The sequence below is a fragment of the Kryptolebias marmoratus genome, linkage group LG4 (genome assembly GCF_001649575.2).
Source record: "Kryptolebias marmoratus isolate JLee-2015 linkage group LG4, ASM164957v2, whole genome shotgun sequence".
NCBI classification, from domain to species: domain Eukaryota; kingdom Metazoa; phylum Chordata; class Actinopteri; order Cyprinodontiformes; family Rivulidae; genus Kryptolebias; species Kryptolebias marmoratus.
This window is the reverse complement of record NC_051433.1, coordinates 32,533-52,141: the sequence shown is the minus strand read 5'-3', so window position 1 is coordinate 52,141 and position 19,609 is coordinate 32,533. Positions and strand designations below refer to the sequence as shown.

General features: G+C 38.2%; 2 protein-coding genes across 8 annotated transcripts; one reads left to right on the top strand and one right to left on the bottom strand.

Moving 5' to 3' along the window:
• The first annotated feature begins 486 nt into the window (after positions 1 to 486).
• Positions 487 to 15,259, top strand: khk (ketohexokinase). 6 transcript variants are annotated; one of them, XM_017441465.3, is made up of 8 exons: positions 487 to 1,509; positions 3,911 to 4,027; positions 7,414 to 7,548; positions 9,568 to 9,640; positions 10,381 to 10,527; positions 12,124 to 12,212; positions 12,281 to 12,438; positions 13,919 to 15,259. In XM_017441465.3, exons 1-8 carry the CDS (start codon positions 1,415 to 1,417, stop codon positions 14,005 to 14,007), a joined length of 903 nt encoding a protein of 300 aa, XP_017296954.1. In that variant the 5' UTR covers positions 487 to 1,414; the 3' UTR covers positions 14,008 to 15,259. The 6 variants fall into 6 exon arrangements, with proteins under 6 accessions (XP_017296954.1, XP_017296955.1, XP_017296957.1 ...); XM_017441466.3 differs by lacking the exon at positions 7,414 to 7,548 and adding an exon at positions 7,098 to 7,232; XM_037975242.1 differs by lacking the exon at positions 7,414 to 7,548 and adding an exon at positions 6,981 to 7,232 and having other exon boundaries at positions 1,485 to 1,509.
• LOC108251244 (phospholipid transfer protein-like) lies at positions 8,127 to 19,321 on the bottom strand. Of its 2 annotated transcripts, XM_025002914.2 has the most exons (7): positions 19,129 to 19,321; positions 16,811 to 16,878; positions 16,559 to 16,601; positions 16,415 to 16,478; positions 16,262 to 16,338; positions 9,901 to 10,001; positions 8,127 to 8,258 (listed from the first exon to the last, which is right to left on the bottom strand). In XM_025002914.2, the coding sequence occupies exons 1-7, from the start codon at positions 19,279 to 19,281 to the stop codon at positions 8,228 to 8,230; spliced, it is 537 nt and encodes a 178-aa protein (XP_024858682.1). In that variant the 5' UTR covers positions 19,282 to 19,321; the 3' UTR covers positions 8,127 to 8,227. The 2 variants fall into 2 exon arrangements, with proteins under 2 accessions (XP_024858682.1, XP_017296958.1); XM_017441469.3 differs by lacking the exons at positions 8,127 to 8,258; positions 9,901 to 10,001 and adding an exon at positions 15,754 to 16,159 and having other exon boundaries at positions 19,129 to 19,318.
• Positions 19,322 to 19,609: the final 288 nt, after the last annotated feature.

Below are 19,609 nucleotides of genomic sequence, written 5' to 3'. Positions count from 1 at the left end.
TGTGACTCTGAGCCCAGGCAAGATGCTTTTACTTGCTGCCTAGAATCCACAAAGAGCTGCAGAAATGGAGCAAGCCACATGAAATTCCTCCTGGAAGGCCCATAGTCTCAGACTGCGGCAGTGAAACCTACAGGACAGCTGAATTTATTGAATACTATCTACAACCATTATCTATTAAACACGATAGCTATATAAAAGACACCTATGACTTTATTATATAAAAAAATATAGACTTACCTGAAGGATCATTGCTTTTCACTATGGATATTGACAGCCCCTCCCTGGGCTGCCACCTTACTGTGGTGGAGGGGTTTAGGTGTCCCAATGATCCTAGGAGCTATGCTGTCAGGGGCTACATGCCCCTAGTAGGTAAGTATGGGGTACCGGGCCCTTTGATACGGGCTGTTAGGTCCCTATATGACCGGTGTCAGAGCTTGGTCTGCATTGCCGGCAGTAAGTCGGACTCGTTTCCGGTGAGAGTTGGACTCCGCCAAGGTTGCCCTTTGTCACAGATTCTGTTCATAACGTTTATTGACAGAATTTCTAGGCGCAGCCAAGGTGTTGAGGGGATCCGTTTTTGTGGCCGTAGGACATTGTTTTGAATGTAAAGTTTAGTTTTGCAGGAGAGTTAAAGGGTTTTGTCCATTGTGTTTTCTTGATGTGTTTTACAGTTCTGAGAATATGAGGCATGCTTTCAGAAAATGCGTGTAAAGTATCGAGAAAAACTGTAAATGCCACCACTAGTCACATATCTGTTGATTTTTTAGACAGCTATATTTAAAGGCCCACAATTTCAAACACCACACACACTAGACGTTAATGTCTTCTTCCAGAAAAACTGACACGCAAGCATTATTGCAAGCACAAAACTAGCCTCCACCTCAAACACACATATGCTGGACTATTAAAGTTTAACATTCACAAACCTCAAAGTTACTTGATGTTTTGACAAAATACAGCTACAACAAGATGGGTATACTCTGGTACAGACACTGTTTAAGTAAAACTAAGGTTTAATTTAAAGTGCAAATCTACATGTTAACTTTATAAACCTGTCTATATGTAGTGGGTCAAACTGTATCATGCTGACTTTGTTTTTGTTATAACTTTAGTCTGTTTTGGGTTGAACAAGTTATTTTTCTGTCTGGTTCAAAGTGCTGGTCTGAAGCTGGCAGCAGTCCAGTTTACTGTCATAAGAGTACACAACAGGAAGTGAGAAATGTTTTTTTCATTCGAACCTCAATGGCCTTTACACAGTAACAGTGAGGCTTTTATTTTATAGTCTTTACTGACAGGAAATGCCATGTCTTATTGCAGTGACTAGACAGGAAGAACAATGAACCCTGTGTGGAGCAAAGTCCAGAAATATTGATTCATGACAGAATAAAACCACAGTCAGTGAGTCAGGACCAACATGGAGGAGAAAAAGAAGATTCTGTGTGTGGGTCTGGTGTGTCTCGACATAATCAACGTGGTCGACAAATATCCAGAGGAAGACACTGACAGCAGGTTAGCACACAAGCTAATGCTAACCCCAACCCTGATAGTAGCTTAGGACAAACTAAATCTAAGAAGTTTTGGTTCTTCAGGGTTCTGTTTGTTCTGCTGGTTCTCATCAGTCCTGAAAAAGTGTGATGAGACTTGTAATCCTTTATTGCAGTGCCTTTTTATAAATGCAGCATGTGAGCATTTAACAACCTAAATCCTGAATCAGAATCTGATCAGTCTGCAGCGTACTTGTGGATGCATGTTGTGAGCATTATCATTAACACCCACTGCTTTAATAACCACTTTTATTTTACATTTATAAGGATGCTCAAAGAATCATTGTGAAAAAGGTTTTACAGTATTTAAATGTCACTGTAAAAGAAGTTATTTATTATTATTGCAGGGCAAAGATTCGTTCTGCAGAACAGTAACTGATCATAAAGATGATGTGGCAACAGAAACATTGACCTTCAGTCAATGTTCAGTGAAGTGAGTGAGTAAATGAGACCAGTGCACACAGACAGACAGACAATTATTCAGTTACCCACTGCAGAGCAAAATAAAAAGACTCAAAGTCAGGACAGAGAACATTTATTCTGTTAGTTTGCCTGAAGGAGAACCTTTAGATAAATGTGTCATTACTGTTTTCTTGTTTTGAGTACTACAACCTCCAGAAATATCATCACTGCTTTAGAATTGGACTAAATATGGTCTACAGTGAAAGCTTTATAATTATATACATCACATTTTAAATCTGCATTTAGCCAAAATATGTTTTTTTTTTAATATGTAACCTTGGTGTCACTGTTTGTCCATGAAAAATACTTTTTACAACAAATTTATGAGGCTGTGGCATAAAAGTGAAAATGGGAGAAATTGTGTTTCATAACACAAAAAATGTTGCATTTTTGAACAAATATAATATAATTCAAACAATTTACGTTAATTGATCATTATTTTTGTCTTTTTTGTCATTTTTGCATCTACTTAAAAATAATTGTAATTTGCATTTCACAACAAACACACACACACACAAACACACATTAATACACCGGATCCTTCTGAAGACGCTTCCTTGTCTTCTTGTCTTGTAGTAAAATCCCCCTCCCCCACTACTGGTGTTATTACTCAAATATTTTAGATGTAAATATGAACGAATGTTGGTTTAGAATCAAAATATGTGCTTGACATCCAGTGGAAGTGCACCACCTGTGGAAGTGCACCACCTGGATTTAACTAAGCAAACAGGTACTTTAGTTTGCATGTCTGCTGAGATTCACTCCAGGCCAGTGGAGAAAGCTGCCCACCGAGTGGATGGAGTTTGTACATAATTTCTATTGGTTTAGTTAACTGGGACACATCTCATTGGCAGCTTGTCATCACTTCTATCCAGATCATACACCAGCTCACTGGTAAGGACCAGACCCAGTGCACTTGTGTTATGGTACTCACTTCTTTTTCTCCCTGATTTTAATTCACATGTTTATGTTCACACTTTTTACTCGGTAATGAATTGGATTACAAATGTGCTACTTTAAGCTACATGTAGTTCATATAAACTACATTACCCACAGGACTTTGGTTGAAAACAGGAAATCATGACTCACTCTACACTGCTTCTGATTGGGTCAAATGTAGGGGATCAAGTGATACACGACTCATGAGGAACAATGATTGAGTAAAAGTTTAGCACAAGGAGCCAATCAGAGGCACAGCTGGGCAAATGCCAGGAATCTAATCCATGGGACTGAGGACCGTAAAATATACAGTCTGTACCAGAGATGGTAAACTTGGTTCAGGTTATGGACTTGATTCAGGTCACTCACCGTGACTCCAATTCATCCAATTCACTTGAGCCACTTGAGTTGGTCACGCTGCTCCCTGTTTTTATGGCTTTCAGGCTTGTTATTTTTCTTCTTTGTCATGTTCAAAAGTACAGCTTCATTTCAGTTTTGCATTGAGTTAAGGTGGGATTCCTATTAGACCACTTACATTTATAAATAAAAAAATTCCAAACAGAATCAAAAGGTGCAAAATAAAAAGTTTTTTTAATCTTTTCTTTCATTGAATATAATGCCCTTTTTCTTCTAAATTAACTTTGATATCACAAAATAGTTCAAATACATGTTCAGTTTTAATCCAAAAGAATTTTACATAAATACATTCATAAAGAATATGCAGAATTGTTTCAGAAACCGTATTACAAAAGATACAGGATTCATCCACATATTTGTCTTTTGAAGAATTAGTTTGCTTGATGAGTTATTTTAAAATGAACCTCTCTGATCTTGTTCTTAACTAGATATTTGTTATTATAGGTCCATACAGATTTCCAATTATTGATCACAAACTGGCTGTAATGGTAATTATTTATGCTGTTATTGGTGAATGGTGGTGTGATGTCACCACTATGTGTCTGCAGGTGTTTGTCCCAGCGATGGCAGCGTGGAGGAAATGCTTCAAACTCGTGCACGGTGCTGTCATTGCTCAATGCTCCGTGTGCTTTCATGGGATCACTGGCTGCTGGTCCTGTAGCTGAGTGAGTACCGATCAATACATCGATCAGTAAGTTCAGCACAAAAACAAGCATTGATTAGGTTAAGAACAGTTACTTTTAAAAGTGATTCTATAAATACAAATAAATTCCCAAAGCAACTTCCTCTCGCAAATATAACTTTCACCACAAGGGCGTATCAGAACAGTTTATCAATAACTATTCTACTATTTCAACATTACATTGATAACTATGCCAACACAACATTTTTAAAACTAAAACTCACCTAAAACTGATCAGAGTCGAAAACCTTTGACTGATACTGTTTACACACTTATCTACGTACATGTTATTCTGCAGGTTATACTGTTAATGCTTAAAGCAGGGCTGTACGGTGGTACAGTGGTTAGTGCTGTTGCCTCACAGCAAGAAGGTTGCTTCTTGCTCCCAACTAAGGTCTTTCTTTGTGGAATTTACATGTTCTCTCTGGGTACTCTGGTTTCTTCCCACAAACCAAAAACATGCATGTTGGGTTCATTGGTAACTCTTAAGGCTCTGTCATACTCCATAAGAAGTTTATTCCATAAAGATGTTCGCAGTCACATGGTTGCAAGACGTTCGTTTTCACACACACCTTTCATAGCTCAAGAGACATTCGGCTCAGAACTCCCAGAAAGCTCCTCCCTCCTCCTACAGTTCTAAACTAAAACAGGTCTCTTTCCGTCCGCTTCTCAACTCCTGTCCTTGTACAGAATTGTACTTCCCTTACCTTCGCAAGACATTTTTATTAAACAGACTGAGACAGTACATGCTGTTTAGCATTTGCAAATTTGACCACCATCATTTCTGACAGATATTGCACAATATTACTGTTTTTATCTATCTATTGTGAAAACTGTCCAGAAAACTGTAAAACAGCTGAAACACTGGGTGCCTTTAAATCTCAACTTAAAACCCACCTGTTTAGAGTTGCTTATGGCTAAATTAGGGTTAGAGTGCAGGTTTTTGATGTCTTCGATGTTTTTCTCTTTCTTACTGTTTATTCATTGTCACATGCTGTTTTTATTTTGTTTTTTAATTATGTAAAGCACCTTGAAATGCCTTGCTGCTGAAATGTGCTATACAAATAAAATTTGATTGATTGATTGATTGATATGGTACAACACTTTGGCTACCCCTGTGGTTCTTAAAATGTGCTATATAAATAAAGTTGATTGATTGATTGATTGAATAATGACCAAACGAACGATACTCGGCGGAGGCGCACTTCCTCCTGGCCACTACAGCCACAAAGAGCCGCCTGTGTGTCTCTGTGTGTCTGTACAGTCTCCCCCATGCTTCGTCAACTGTATCTTTTTAAGCTCATAGATTTCTAAGTTTTGTAAAGACTGCTGTATTTTCTAACAGCTGCCAGCTGCTTTTCAGAGGAACAGTAGAAGCTAAGAGGTCACAAAGAAGTCACATGAATTAGAGCCAACTTTGTGACTTCTTATGGAGTATGACAGTTTTAAATTGTCCCTAGGTGTGAGTGAGAGTGTCTATGGTTTTCTGTCTTGTTTGTGTGTATATGTCCCTATGATGGACTGGAGACATGTCCTGGGTGTCCCCCAACTCTCACACAATGACCGCGACCCAAAAAGAAAAAAGGGGTTAAAGAAAATGGAAGAATGCAGGTTTAAGGCAGGACAGTTCAACAGTTCAAATACAAGATCAAAATTTGTACTTTTATTCATGGCAACAACTGAATCAAATGATAAATCAAGTTTCATCTTGAGATCCTGTAATGGTTTTAAGTTTTAAGTTGTTGGACTTGTATTTGTTTTTTTCTTTTTGCTTTCTTAAATTTAAATTATTTTTAGTCATTTGTTGTTGCATCTTTTTCATTATCGGTTCTTGTCTTTCTTTGTTTCATTGTCCATTGTCTTTGTAGGTTTTCCTTGTTCCAGCTTCTCACACAACTGCTTCTCATCTGTTAATCAGCTCATCTGTTACACATCCACAAATCATTCCACACCCCACCCAGAGTGTTTGGTTTCATTGCTTCCATGTATCTTGCTGCTTTGTGTTCCTGCCTTTAATTCAAGTTATGTCTCCAGCTCCTTGTGAGCTCCCGTGGATTTTCATTTTTAAGTTAGTTTGTGACCTTAATTTTGTTATGAAAGTTTGTTTCTCATTCAGCTCTTCCACCTAAGTGTCTGCATTTTGGGTTTGACTTAAACACTAAATCATGACAGATCCAGGGTTATTTAGAAAGAAATTGAGGCTACAATGCTAAATGTCCAGGCATAACCATAATATTATTAATAACAATAATAATCTGGTCCAAACCAGCTTAACAGTACTTTGAAAGTGTTCTCCAGTAGTTGAAATCATTAACGTTACAGCACCTGCTAAGGTGAGTACAAAGGGGATGAAAGTGAGTGTAGTATGAGACCATTTAAGGGGGGTAGGAACCTTTGTGTTGTACTTGTTGTACCAAGTGAGTTATATAATAAAGGAGAGATAAGGAATAACAACGTGTCTCCCACATTGGTCTGTGTGTCAAGCCTCCATCCATCCATCCATCCATTTTCTTTACCCTCTTCTCCATTTTTGGGTTGCGGGGAGCTGGTGCCTGTCCCCAGCAGTCACTGTGTCAGAGGGGGACATCCTGGACAGGTCGTAAGTCCATCGCAGGGCTGTCAAGCCTCCAGTTAAATGATAAGTTACACTTTCATAACAAAACAGTGGGTAAAAAGAGATCTGTGGCACATTGCTTTTTTTGAACCCAAAGTTAGACTGTCAAGTCACCCAAACTGCAAAAATACAATTTGATGGAGTGACACATTGATCTGGACCCAATGAATCTCTTCAGTGTTGTTCCTCTGAGAGCTTCTGCGTTACTGTACATTCTGTCATCGAGGACACGGGTTATTGTTAGGGTTTAGGGTCAACCCTAAGCACTGCTTTGAGCTCTTATAGTTTGTCTTTAAATTCATCTCCTCTGTTCTCTGAGCAGTGCCTAGGATATCCTCAGAACCTGCTCAGCTAACAGCTCAGGTGAGGACAGGGGAGATTCCTGTCTGCACTTTTATTTTTAAATGCAGAAGAAATGTAAACAGTTTCCTGTCTTTAGTTTTATTTTGGAAGATTTTCAAAAGTTCTCCATCGACGTATCTCTGATGTCTGAGCACGCTCAGTGCACATCTCCTGCTTCTGTGGTCATCAGCAACGTCAGTACGGGAAGCCGAACCATTCTACACATGAACAGGTGTGGACAGGTGTGGTTGTGTATGTGTGTGTGCTTGAAACTAACTGTTTCTGTTTTTATATCCATAACAGCAGCAGGATTCCAGACATGCTCCACCCCTTTTCCGTTTTGTCTAAAAACACGTTTTGTTTATACTTTTATTTTAGAGGAGACGTTAATGTTTCCTGTCTGTCTCTGACAGTTTCATAATGGCTGACTTCTTACATCGCACAGTTGATGTCTCAATGGTGGTTTGGCAGATGAAAGGTCAAACTCCATGTGCATGTTGTGTGGTTTGTCCATCCAGCGGATCTCGAACCATCTTTCTCTATGATACGTAAGATGACTGACGTCATTATGCAGTGTTCACTAAATACCTCTTCATCAATTAAACATTGTTATCACCAAGACTATAACGAATCAGTGGGAGAAAAGTTGATTTTATCTGTTAATTTTATAAGTTTGCCCTATTACAAAGAAATTAACAATTTCTAATCTTTATGATAGTTTCATTTTCATGAAAAGAGAGAATAACAACTAAAAATCCAGAAAGATACATTACATAAAAGTTACAAATTAAGTGTTTTAATTAAGAGTTTTGTAAGATTTTATTTTGATGATCTCCCCTTGTTGGTTGATAGCTGCTCAAGGTTTGATGTAGAGATCAACAAAAGTCACATTTGACTCAATAGCAGATCTTGATAACATGGTTCTCACTTTATTTATGGAGCATGGATGTATCATGCAACCCCAGCTGCATCCTAACCCTTCAGAAAAACAGCCGCCTCAAACTATGATGTTTCCACTTCTTTGCTTGATTGTGCAGATGGTGTTCTTCATATCTTATTTAGCATTTGTCTTCCTCCAAATATGTAGGATTAAGATGATGTCAAAGAGCTCTTTTTCCATGAGTAAACAGATGGTGTTCTTGATTACTGTGGTCCCAACTGCCTTCAGATCATTAACAAGCTCCTCCTGTGTAGCTGTGGGCTGATCCCTCACCTTTCTCATCATCCTCACCACATGAAGAAGATATTCCATGGAGCTCTAGACCAATAGAGAATAATGGTAATTTTTTATATTTCATCATCCTGAAAGTTTACCAGGCATGAAATCTGTGAATCACTGCATCAGTAGCCAAGAGGATGCAGAACACTTTTCACCGCTGTGCGTCTTCAGTGAATCCTGAACATCTCGCTGTATTTCCAAATTACATATTACTTTGTTCTATAACTAAACATAAAATACAAAAAGCAAACTGTGACTTCTGTGACTTAGTAATTCAAGTGTTCTGACAAATTAAATAATCAGCAGCTAGAGGTTAGGGTTAGGCTTGTCGATATTCTGTCTTTCTTTATTAAAACAAAACTACTATGACAAACTCTTTGTAAGTGGGCAAACTTTAAAAAATCAGCAGGGGGTTAAATCATTATTTCTCCCAAATTACTTCCTCTTCAATCAGACAAGATTACCATGGAGACTGTGGTTCAAACAATCTCATAATCTGGATCTCTCCCCGAGACTGAAAAACATTTTCATAGGTTTCATAATGTTTATAGTAAAAGTAAAAGATTACACTTTTGAACAGACATTGTCTTCACAAAGAAAAAGGCTGTTTTTAACACTGACAGACATTCTGGCTCATGACTTTTCAGTAACTTCAGCAATGTTAGACCTTAAAATTCACAAACAAATGACGGTTTAGTGGTTAGCACTGTTTTTACAATTTTAATTAATTTGCTTGACATGTTTGTCTCAAAAAAAAATCTGCTTAATAATCGCTGTTTTTAATCTGATATTTTTCATCTAAAATCTGAAAATAATTAAGACATGTTTGTTAACACGTGTAATGTTTTTGATTTATATTGAACTGATGTCTCCACACTGACTGAGATCATATCTGTACAGAAAGTTAATCAGCTCAGAAGTTTTCTGTTTATTCTGATTGAGGATGAAAAACATTTGAAAGATAAATTTGTTCTTTTGAATTGGACAACTTCTTATGGAAGTTCTCAGAAAAACAACAAGATACCTTCAAGACTTCCAGACTTTCTTTACATCCAAACAAAATCAGAAATTCATCAAATTGCTTTAAAACCTGAAAAGTTTTTGATTAAATGTTTCCATCTTTGAAATTTATGTAAACCGAAACAGAAAGCTGAGATGTTTAAATGAAACATTGAAGTGTTATTCTGGAGATTTTGATGAGATTTTATTTTATCTAACAGGAAGTATGCAAAACCAGCTAGATCTGCGAGTCATGAGCAACATTTAAGTTTTCTTGATCTGAATGTTGAACATGTTTCTGGACTCAATCTATCTGTACTTCTGAGAAAAACCTTCCTTGTTTTGTCAGGGACCTTCCTGATGTCTCAGTGAAGGATTTTTCTAAAGTCAACCTCCATCAATTCAAGTGGATTCACTGGGAGGTGAGCAAAGTCTGAACACACAGACTACAACCACCAGAAAACCAAACTGAACCTGTCTGAGATCAATAGTTTTTAAAAACTAAGTTTTCACGAGCAAGGACCACACCACACACAGCGGCGCGGTGGTTAGAGCTGTGTGTCTGTCTGGGTGGAGTTTACATGTTCGCCCTGTGCACACGTGGGTTTATTCCAGGTACTCTGGTTTCCTCCCACAGACCAAAAATGTGTAGTTAGGTTAATTGGTAACTCTTAAATTGTACCTAGGTGTGAATGGTTGTTTGTCACTATGTGGCCCTGCGATGGACTTGCGACCTGTCCAAGGTGTCCCCTGCCTCTCGCACGGTGACCAGCTCCCAGCGACCTGAAATGGAGAAGCGGGTAAAGAAAATGGATGGATGGATGGACCACACCACAACAGAGTTTACAGGTTTATTCAAAGTTAAGGAAGTGAGGATGAGAGACTGAGACAATCTGATGATCTGAGGAGTCTCATGGTTGGCAGTTTTGTTTCATTGGGCAAACATACTGAGCAGCTTAGGATGTTGGATGTTGGTAGGGATAAAGAAGGGATGGAGTTCTGGATGAAATGCATGGAGATGGATTTGACCAAATTGGACAATCTGAACTAGACCCCACCCCAAAAAAGCCCTCTGGGGTATCTTTACTAAGGATTTGTTTTTGGTATTGTCTTTACTGTCTTAATTGTTTTTTGCTACTTTTCCTCTCTTTTCCTTGTGCAGGGCAGAAATGCTGATGAACAGGTGAAGATGATACAGCAGGTGGACGTGTTTAACAGCAAACTTCCAGAGCATCTGAAAATCACCATCTCTGTAGAGATTGAGAAAACTCGAGAGTCACTGTATCAACTTTTTCCTTACGGTGATGTGGTAAGGGTTTCCTAAAGGACATTTTTAATCTGTCTGATCTGGTTTCATTTATTAAAATGGCTGAAACATGTTATTTGCTCTTCAGAGCAGCTTTGCCCAAATATGATGAAAAAAGTATTGTGATTTGTTATTTTCTTTGAGTTTCTTTACATTATGTCATCATGTCACATGTCACACAAACCTTTATGGGCATTTTGAGTTGAACGCTGTTCCTTGTCTCCGATCCTGTTTGTGGTGTTCATGGACAGGATTTCAGTCATGGAGAGGTAGAGGTCTGGTTTGGGAACCTCAAGGTTTCATCCCTGCTTTTTGCAGATGATGTGGTTCTGTAAGATGTATTCAAGCCATGACCATTAGCATGCACTGGGGTAGTTCACAGTGTGAATTTGATGGGATAACTCCTATAGGTCAGGGGCCATTGATCTCAACCAGAAAGAGGTGTAATTGGAGGTGAGTCTTTACCTCAAGTGGAGAAGTTTCAGTATCTGAGAGTCTTGTTTCTAAGTGACAGTAGGAGCCAGGAGAACAATCTCCTCAGTTTTCCATTGTTGTTCAGCTCCAAATACCTGTGCTCCATCTGAAATAAGCTTACCTCTCTACTCAGTAATCACCCCTTCCAGTTGTCAGGTCCTTCTCTCATGTGAATTGTTTGGATCTGTGTTTCCTGTTAGTCATTAGGTTGTTGTCTTCTTTGAGTCATTGTCTCTTAATCTCCTGTGAGTCGTCATCTTCTGTTGTTGTGTCTTGGTTGTCTCCTCTTTTCATTCCTACGCAGACAACTCTCAGATCTACCGACAGTTGAAGCGCAACCATTCTTTTTCACTACAACCACTGACTGTCACTGAGGTAAAAGCCTGGATGGCTTCAAATGTCCTAAATTTTGATGAGAATAAAACTAAAGTCATTATTATTTGTCCCTGTAGAAACCTCATTGCTTCTCCTACAGATCTGGGTAGTTTGAAGCGATTTATAAATCTCAGATAAAAACTGGGGGTGATATTTGATTCAAATTTTAACCTTTAGAAACAACTTAGTTCTGTAGTAAATAACTAATTGAACTAATTGAGGCTTTTATCTAATCATGTTTATCCTTTCAGGACTTTGGATGAGTTATTCATGTATTTATTACCCTCAACTAGATTACTGTAACTCTCTGTATGTTAATGTTTTTTTTTTGTTTGATTTTATGGTATTTATGCTATCCATTGTTTTGTGTGCAGCACTTTAGCCAATGGCAGCTGTTTTTAAATGCTCCATATAAATAAACTTGATTTGATTGTCTCCTGGTCTACTCTAAGTTGTCTCCTGAAAATTGTTGTCTCTTGTGAGTCATTGTCTCCTAGTGTCCTCTGAGTGGTCTCCTGTGAGACATTTGGGTCATTGTTTCCTATTAGTTGTTTAAGCAGAACAGCCTGTGAAGAGTTTTGTGCTCATTTTTTCAGCTGTACAGGTGTTGGTTAAGTAAACCTTGTAACTTCTCTTTTGTGTTGACATTTTTTCCCACTTACTGTAGATGCCTTCCTTTCCTCCTCTCAAACATTTGTCTTTTTCCAGAATGTTCAGGTTAATGTGCACATTGTGTTATTGTTTCCACAGGTGTTTGTCAGTAAAGATGTTGCTCGTCACTTTGGGTTTCAGTCAGCTGAAGCCGCTCTGAAAGGACTCCACAATCGAGTCAAAAAGGGGTGAGTTGACTGAAAACATAAACATGTGGAGAGCTAAGTTCTGGTTCTGATTTGGTTCTGTGTCTCAGGGCTGTCCTGATCTGTGCCTGGGCAGAAAAAGGAGCGGATGCTCTGGGTCCTGATGGTTTGCTTGTTCATTCTGATGCTTTTCCTCCTGAGACTCTGGTTGATACTCTTGGAGCTGGAGACACGTTTAATGCTGGTGTCATCTACACTCTTTCTAATGGTAAGATAAAGGTCAAAAGTCAAATTTATTTATATAGCACATTTACAAAGAGTTCCTTTCTCTTTGTAAATGTGCTATATAAACGGTCCAAGCACAAAAAAAACACCCAGACATTTTTTGACAATAAGTAAATGTTTTCTGGTGTCTGCAAAATGACCTGTTTCAAAAACTTTGGGATTGTTGCATCACAATCCCTGTTACCTAGCAACCCGAAGCTGAGCCCAGCCCCTCACCTAGCAACCCTAGTGGAGCTCCGCCCACTTCATTACAAGAAGACCGTCACATTAGTTCTGCTGGTTTTACTGCTGAACAATGTCTGCTGGAAATGGAAAAAGTTCTGTTGTCGGCTGCGATATAGAACATGCATGTTCTCCCATCATGGAGGACAGAGCTGCGGGCTTCATGTTAGTTTTGAAGACAACGTCCCTGCCATATTGCCAAAGAAAGTTGTAGAACAGCTCAGCTGTCCCAGAAACACAACTCTGTTAAAGTCACGGCAGGTTTGTCTGAACTAACAGTAGAACTATGTTAATAAAAGAGCAGAAAAGATGAAAAAAAAAATTAAATTGATCTTTACCAAGCGGCCGTCTGGGCACTTTTCAGGTTCAGACTTGCTGATAGCCGGTGTCCTGACCCACTACTAGTCGGGTTTGGACCCGCTGATTGCTGGTGTCCCGACCCGGTACCAGTCAGGGTTCGGACCCACCTACTGCCACTCTCCTACTTGACAAAGGTCGATTTGGAACCGCTAAGTGTCCCTGTCCCAAGTTCAAAATCCCCAGAGTTTGAATTAATAATGATACAAGTGTGTGTCAGATCTGCAGCGTTTAATCCTTCAGAGAGTTTTATTGTTTTGAGGCGGGACACCGAGTGGGGTGGGGGGTGGGGGGCGTGGCCAACATCAGCTAATTTGCATAAATGTGACATAGCCCTAAAATGGGTCATTTTGAAATGAGCTTAAAACAGTCAGAACTGGTCAGGTGAAATCTGAATATCTGAGAAGGATTTTGTGTATTAAAGGTAATGAACATGTTTTGTAGATCCCACAGACCCATCCTGACTGGTTCAAGGAAGCAGAATAGGTCTCCTTTAGGATAGCAACACATGATCATGAGTATAATAAAAAATAAAATCATATCTATATACTGTGCATATCTGTGTGTGTATATATATATATATATATATATATATATATATATATATATATATATATATATATATATATAAATACACACAAAGACCAGCTCCTTTCTTACAATAACAGAACATGTGTTTCTTTCTGATGGGGGAAAATGTGTTCCTGTCTAACAAAGAAACATGTCACCTCATTTAGCATTGTTTTGGTGACATATTTGTGGCATTTGCATTTTAAGATGCATTTTATTAATGGTCACTAATTTAAGAATGAAAACAAAGCATCATATAGGAATGTTAGAAGTGCAACATGTGTTTTTAATTCTTCTATTGTTTTTGTCTGTAGGAGGAAGTCTGCAGGATGCTCTGAGCTTTGGCTGCAGGGTTGCTGGCAGAAAATGTGGTTTCCATGGTTACGATGGCATTCGTGAGTGATGTGATTGAAGAGTGGAAACAACTTGTTTTAAACACCCATAACATTCAAAAAAATTACTGACAATGTGAAACGAGTTAAAAACATTTTGTCTGTTTTAAGATAAAACATTCAGAAACTGTTTAATCCATTTTTATGTGAAAATGTAAAAGAACTACAGAGATTACTGATAATCAACAGTTGTCAAACAGTTTATTAAAAGCATCATAATCAATAATTGATCAATGACTCTGAACAAGCAGTGAAGTGATGGAGCCAGATCCTCAACGTTTTAAGTTGACTCTGAAAGTTTTTTTTAGCTGATGTAGACTGTGATGTATTTTTAATAACATGATGTAAAACTTTTATCTGATGAAAATAAAATCTAATAAATGAACTAAACTGAATCAAGTCTTCATTTATTGCTTAAAACTATGACTGGTAATGGTGATGAAGTTTCAGTCTTTGATGAAAAACGTTTAGTATTTTAGTGATTCTTTCATTAGAAATTTACACTAATAGGTATCAGGAACCTTTTAGTTTCTTATGTTTTTATTGACACTTTCCAAGGTTACCATTGTTACCTTGCTGTCGTTGTTTCATCAGCTTCTCAGACTTGGTCTATTCCTCCGTGTGTTGTAAATCACAAATTCACTCATTCACACTTTGTTCTCATTGTACTGTTTATATTTACATATTTATGTATAAACTTACACATCAGCCAGATCATTATGACCACTGACAGGTAAAGTAACACATGTTCTGCTGGTAGGGTTTGGATCATGAAGAGGAGCCCACCAATTGAATCGAGTCCCACAACAATGTGTGCCCACACACACACACACAAAGTTAGCATTAGAGCCAGAGAGAGGAAGCTGTGCTTTTAGTTAGTGGAATACTGAAGGCTCTGCCCCCTTTACACCTACTTGCCAACTCAATTCAGTGACTTCCTGTTAAACAGATTTAAGGCCTTTCCATTCTCCATGAGAAGTCTCAAAGTCGGCTTGTAGTTACGTGACGAAAATTGTTTCCTTTTTGTTGGCATAGCAGCTTCGTCATTTGTGACACAAGGCCCAGGCCAAACTTTTTCACACAGGGGTTTGCGCCAAGTATTGTGTGATTGGTCAGAAGTTGGGGGCGTGTTTCTGTGTTTATGCAGAAAATCCAGTGTGCTTTAATGGAGTTATTCTGCTTCTACTGCTCCTCTGAGAAGCAGCTGGAGGCTGTCAGAAAATACAACCATCTTTACAACTGTTCCAGCAAAACTTATAAACCTCTGAACTTTAAAAGACTGCCGAGACTCAGACGGCTCTTTGTGGCTGTGGTGGCCGGGAGGAATTGCACCTCAGCCGGGCAGCGTTGGGACATGTTCTCTTTATTCACTCATTATTGTGCACCGTCAAACGGCGTGTACTGTCTTAGTCTGTTTAATAAATATGTCTGGTAAGGGAAGCAAAAATCTGTACAAAAAACCTGTTTTAACGCTGTAGGAGGGAGGAGCTTCCTGGGAGGTCTGATCCGAGTGTCTCGTGGACGATTATAGGTTTGTGCAAAAATGAATGTCTTGTAACCACGTGACCTTGAGCAGACTTCTTGATGTCTTATGAAGTATGCTGAAGCCTTTAAAGGCATAAGAGAAGAGAATCGATTTCAAGCCCAGCAGCCTTCCTCAGTTGATTCACATATGGTACGAAGTTGGAAAGATTTCTCAGGCTTGTTGAAAGTGTGAAAGAGATCTGACGTTTTACCCATACATATTTACCCCCCCCCCACACACACACACACACACACAACACACAAAGCAACACCCCTCCCATCTTGGCAGGACATTAGTGCAGTGGACCCTCTGTAGAAACTGTAGAAAACTTTGAAGAAAGCAACAGTGTCAACCTTGTCCAGAATCCCCAGAGTTTCTACAGCCCCCAGGGGCCTCAGGTTCTTCATTAGAAATACCAAAATCCCAAAGCACTCCCCCCACCATGTTTTTTTGACCTTATTCTGAATACTTTGTTCATTTTTTGTGGTAAAAGTATTGGGAGGGTGGTCATAATGTTATGGCTGATTGTTGTAGATTCTTCATGTTAACACTCAGACAGTGGTAGTGTTAGGACTCCCCACCATTATTTCTCTCAGTCCTTTGCTGAAGTGAAGATTTGCTCCAATCACAATGAAACCCTGTGGACATCAAACAGCTGTTCTCATTATATCTAAAAAAAACCCCATCTTTAAACAGCTGTGAACATCTGTAAACGTGTAAATATCTGTAAACATACTCACATTGTGATATTCTACAACCTCCTCTTTGAAGTCCATCCCATCAGCCAGAGGGATCCGGACTCCCCTCTTTGTCCAGTCTAAAGTCAAAAACACAACAGAAGCTGTCAGAGCAGCTTAAAGATTTCAGAATTAGGGTCAGAATCAGAGTCTTACTGTTGATTAGAGGAACCACAGACATCTGCAGCATCGTTTTCAGAGGAGCTTGCAAAGGAATCAGCTGCAAACAGATGAGAAACTGTCACTGAGGCTCTTTGATTGGCTCAGGAAACATTTGAAATGTGAACTAAAGACACTTACTGCCAGAGACTCCAGAGCTGACTGGTTAGAGAAGATTTTAAACCTGTAATATTTGATGGAAACTCCAATAAATTAAATAATGTTAAGAATAACGTCAATTTTTTTTTCTCTGCAAAGTTTGATGTAAACATGCAATGGTTTAGGGTTAGATTTAGATGTTAAGAAGAAATAACACATTTTTATTCTGGATACAAGTAAAACCTGGTGTGCAGTTTGGTTCAGGTGTTTCACAAACAAAAGTAAATCATGTACCTGCGGAGATCAGCATGAACAGCCAGACGTTTTTTTCTTATGGAAACCTTGGCATTAAATTTTGTTTCCTGCAGAAGAAGACAAACACAAGACCTTAAAGTGGTATGAACTAAAATCTGGTTCAGATCAATAAGGAACTGGTAGTAAATATATTAGTGTAATAATAAACTGGTAATAATACTGTGAAGGGTAAACCTGCACCCGTTTCACACAGAACTGCTCTAGAAATGTACCATGTCATGACCTCACTACTTACAAAGAATCAAAACATGCACATTCCAATCACTGACTTTCTTTTGTGTCTGAGAAGAATTGAAATGATTCACTTTGGTTTTTACAATAAACCTTGCTAACATTTAAACCACCTTGAAATGTGATAAATAAGGTTGTTTTATCTGTTCGTAAACTGTTTCTTTGTCAGGTTGTTAGAAGTATTTTCAATAACTATGAGTTCAAGTTTATGTTCTGCTTTAAGGAAAATAAAATCAGTAACCTTTTCTTCTACAGAAATTTTATTTTCATATCGAAAATTTTCAACCTTTAAAATATATTTTGACTGTTTCCTCCTTACATAGACCTTAATATGTAGGAAGGAATATTGATTGTGTTTTAAAATAGAATGACATCTTACTGATCTCCTGAGATAAATTAGTTTCTAAATGCAGACAAGTTCAAAATTAAAAGCAAGGATGGCACAGTGCACATAATTTACATATTTAGAGTAGCATCATTATTGTTTGAATAATAATAATAATAATAATAATAATAATTTTATTTACAGAAACTGTATTTACAAAAATAGTTTAACAGCGTTTAGGTTTAAACTGAAGAAAATAACCTGTAGGTAGAAGCACAAGCTTATTATACATAAAGCATCATCAAAATCAGAGCAGAAGATCTTTCCTGTCTTTCTTTTAAAACAGATCTCCAAAGAATTCCAGCTAAGTCATAAAAGAAAACAAACAAAACTTATTATATTTGTTTAACAAATGATCATTATACATTTTTTTAATTTAAAGAGTGAAAACCACAGTTTTAACTCTTCACATCAATTATTCCACACCTGAATTCCTCTACCTTGTTTTTAAAATTCGTCCTGACTTTTAGTTTTTTAAACAAATCCTTCTCTCCTAATTCAGAATTTGTTTCTTTAATTTCAAACCACTTTTGTAAACCCTTGGAAGGAGTTCATTATAAGCTTTGTACATAGTCATTGTGTCAGAGTCTGGCGATCCTGGTGGTTTTTGGGTTCTATTCCGTCATTCTCCAGTAGGGGGCTTCAGCACTTCTGGAGGCCCAGCAGACAGGTGTTCCTCATCTCAATCACCTAGGAGGCATTTAAGGAGTTGGCAGCCAGCACCTCACTGTCAGAGTGTTAACTCAGTGGTTTTTTCAAGTTCAAGTATTTCTCATGACCAAGCCGTTCTACAGTCCTGGAAGAGTTTCTCGTGCCGTCTCGCTCCTGGATTCCCACGCTGCCTAACCACCCGGATCTCCTCCTAGACAGAACCCTGCTCACCCTCATTACCACCTGGATCCAACCCAGATTCTGCTCCTCTCTCCCCGGCTGTCCAGTACTCCACGCCACTGTAAGCTGTTGTCTGTTTGGAACTCTTTCTGCCACCTTGTCAAGAGACTTTACTAATCACGTGTCTCCACTCACAGTGACGTGTCCAATCCTGAGCTGCTGTTCCAGAGTCCAGACGGATTAATTAATAAAACCTAATTGTAAATTTACTTCTGTCCCCTGAGTGGTGTTCTACATGTGGGCTAAGACCTTAGCTAAGACCATGACACAGTGCTGATCTAAGCTCTACTAAATCATAAAATTTTAAAGTATGCAATACAAAAATTTTTTTTTTAGTTGGATGAAATGTTTTACAAAATAGTTTATACATTTAAATAATTTACAGTAGTTTAGAAACACATGATTATCATTTGTGTTTTGTAAAAAATATTTTTTTAAAAGGCAAGAGAAGTACTTTAAGGTTTTTTCTTGGCTTTTCAAATTATTCATAATTCTAATCTCCTAGTCTCTTAATCTTTTTACTATAAATTAAAAGGTTTTAGGGGTTTTAGTATCTCAACATCATCAACTTCCATTTATATACAATAAGTTTTCATTTTCCATTTTTCATCATTGAGTTTCATATGATTTAATCTTTATAAATTGCATTGTCTGTGTTGTACAGTTTTAGATAATCACCGATAATAAGTGAATAATCATAGATTGAATTTCAGTTAATCTGTGAAACAGTCAAAGGTCAAAAGTCATGTTTCATGTCACACATAAGTACAGCATGTTGTGTGTTCTGTACCATCGTCATGCTGCTGAGCTGGACTGGAGGCTGACCTGGAGGAAGCACCATCACCTTGACAATGGCTGTCATGACAACAGTTGCTCCGGATGTTTTAATGGAGGTTTTAGGAGGTGAGTTGACGGCGAGCTGCAGGGACAGTGGAGCGTCCATTAAAGCTGGGTTCTGATCAGAACAAGACAAAAAAAAATATATCAGGATCTAGAAAGGATAATACTTGTAAAATATAATTTATCGTAAGATTTATTCAATTCAATAATGCGTGTGACGTCCAATAAACTGTCTCTGCTGTCTCCAAGGACGAATAAACTGTCTCTCCTGTCTCTAAGAACTAATAAACTGTCTCTGCTGTCTCTAAGAACTAATAAACTGTCTCTGCTGTCTCCAAGGACGAATAAACTGCCTCTCCTGTCTCTAAGAACTAATAAACTGTCTCTGCTGTCTCCAAGGACGAATAAATTGTCTCTCCTGTCTCCAAGGA

Coding starts and splice junctions, on each gene's coding strand:
- LOC108251244 (XM_025002914.2), bottom strand. CDS start 19,281: ATGGACGCTCCACTGTCCCTGCAGCTCGCCGTCAACTCACCTCCTAAA. Junction 16,602..16,810: donor GTTCATGCTGATCTCCGCAG/GTACATGATTTA, acceptor CAAATATTACAG/GTTTAAAATCTTCTCTAACC. Junction 16,339..16,414: donor TGTGGTTCCTCTAATCAACA/GTAAGACTCTGA, acceptor TTTTGACTTTAG/ACTGGACAAAGAGGGGAGTC.
- khk (XM_017441465.3), top strand. CDS start 1,415: ATGGAGGAGAAAAAGAAGATTCTGTGTGTGGGTCTGGTGTGTCTCGAC. Junction 4,028..7,413: donor GCTGCTGGTCCTGTAGCTGA/GTGAGTACCGAT, acceptor TGTCTCTGACAG/TTTCATAATGGCTGACTTCT. Junction 9,641..10,380: donor TCAAGTGGATTCACTGGGAG/GTGAGCAAAGTC, acceptor TTCCTTGTGCAG/GGCAGAAATGCTGATGAACA.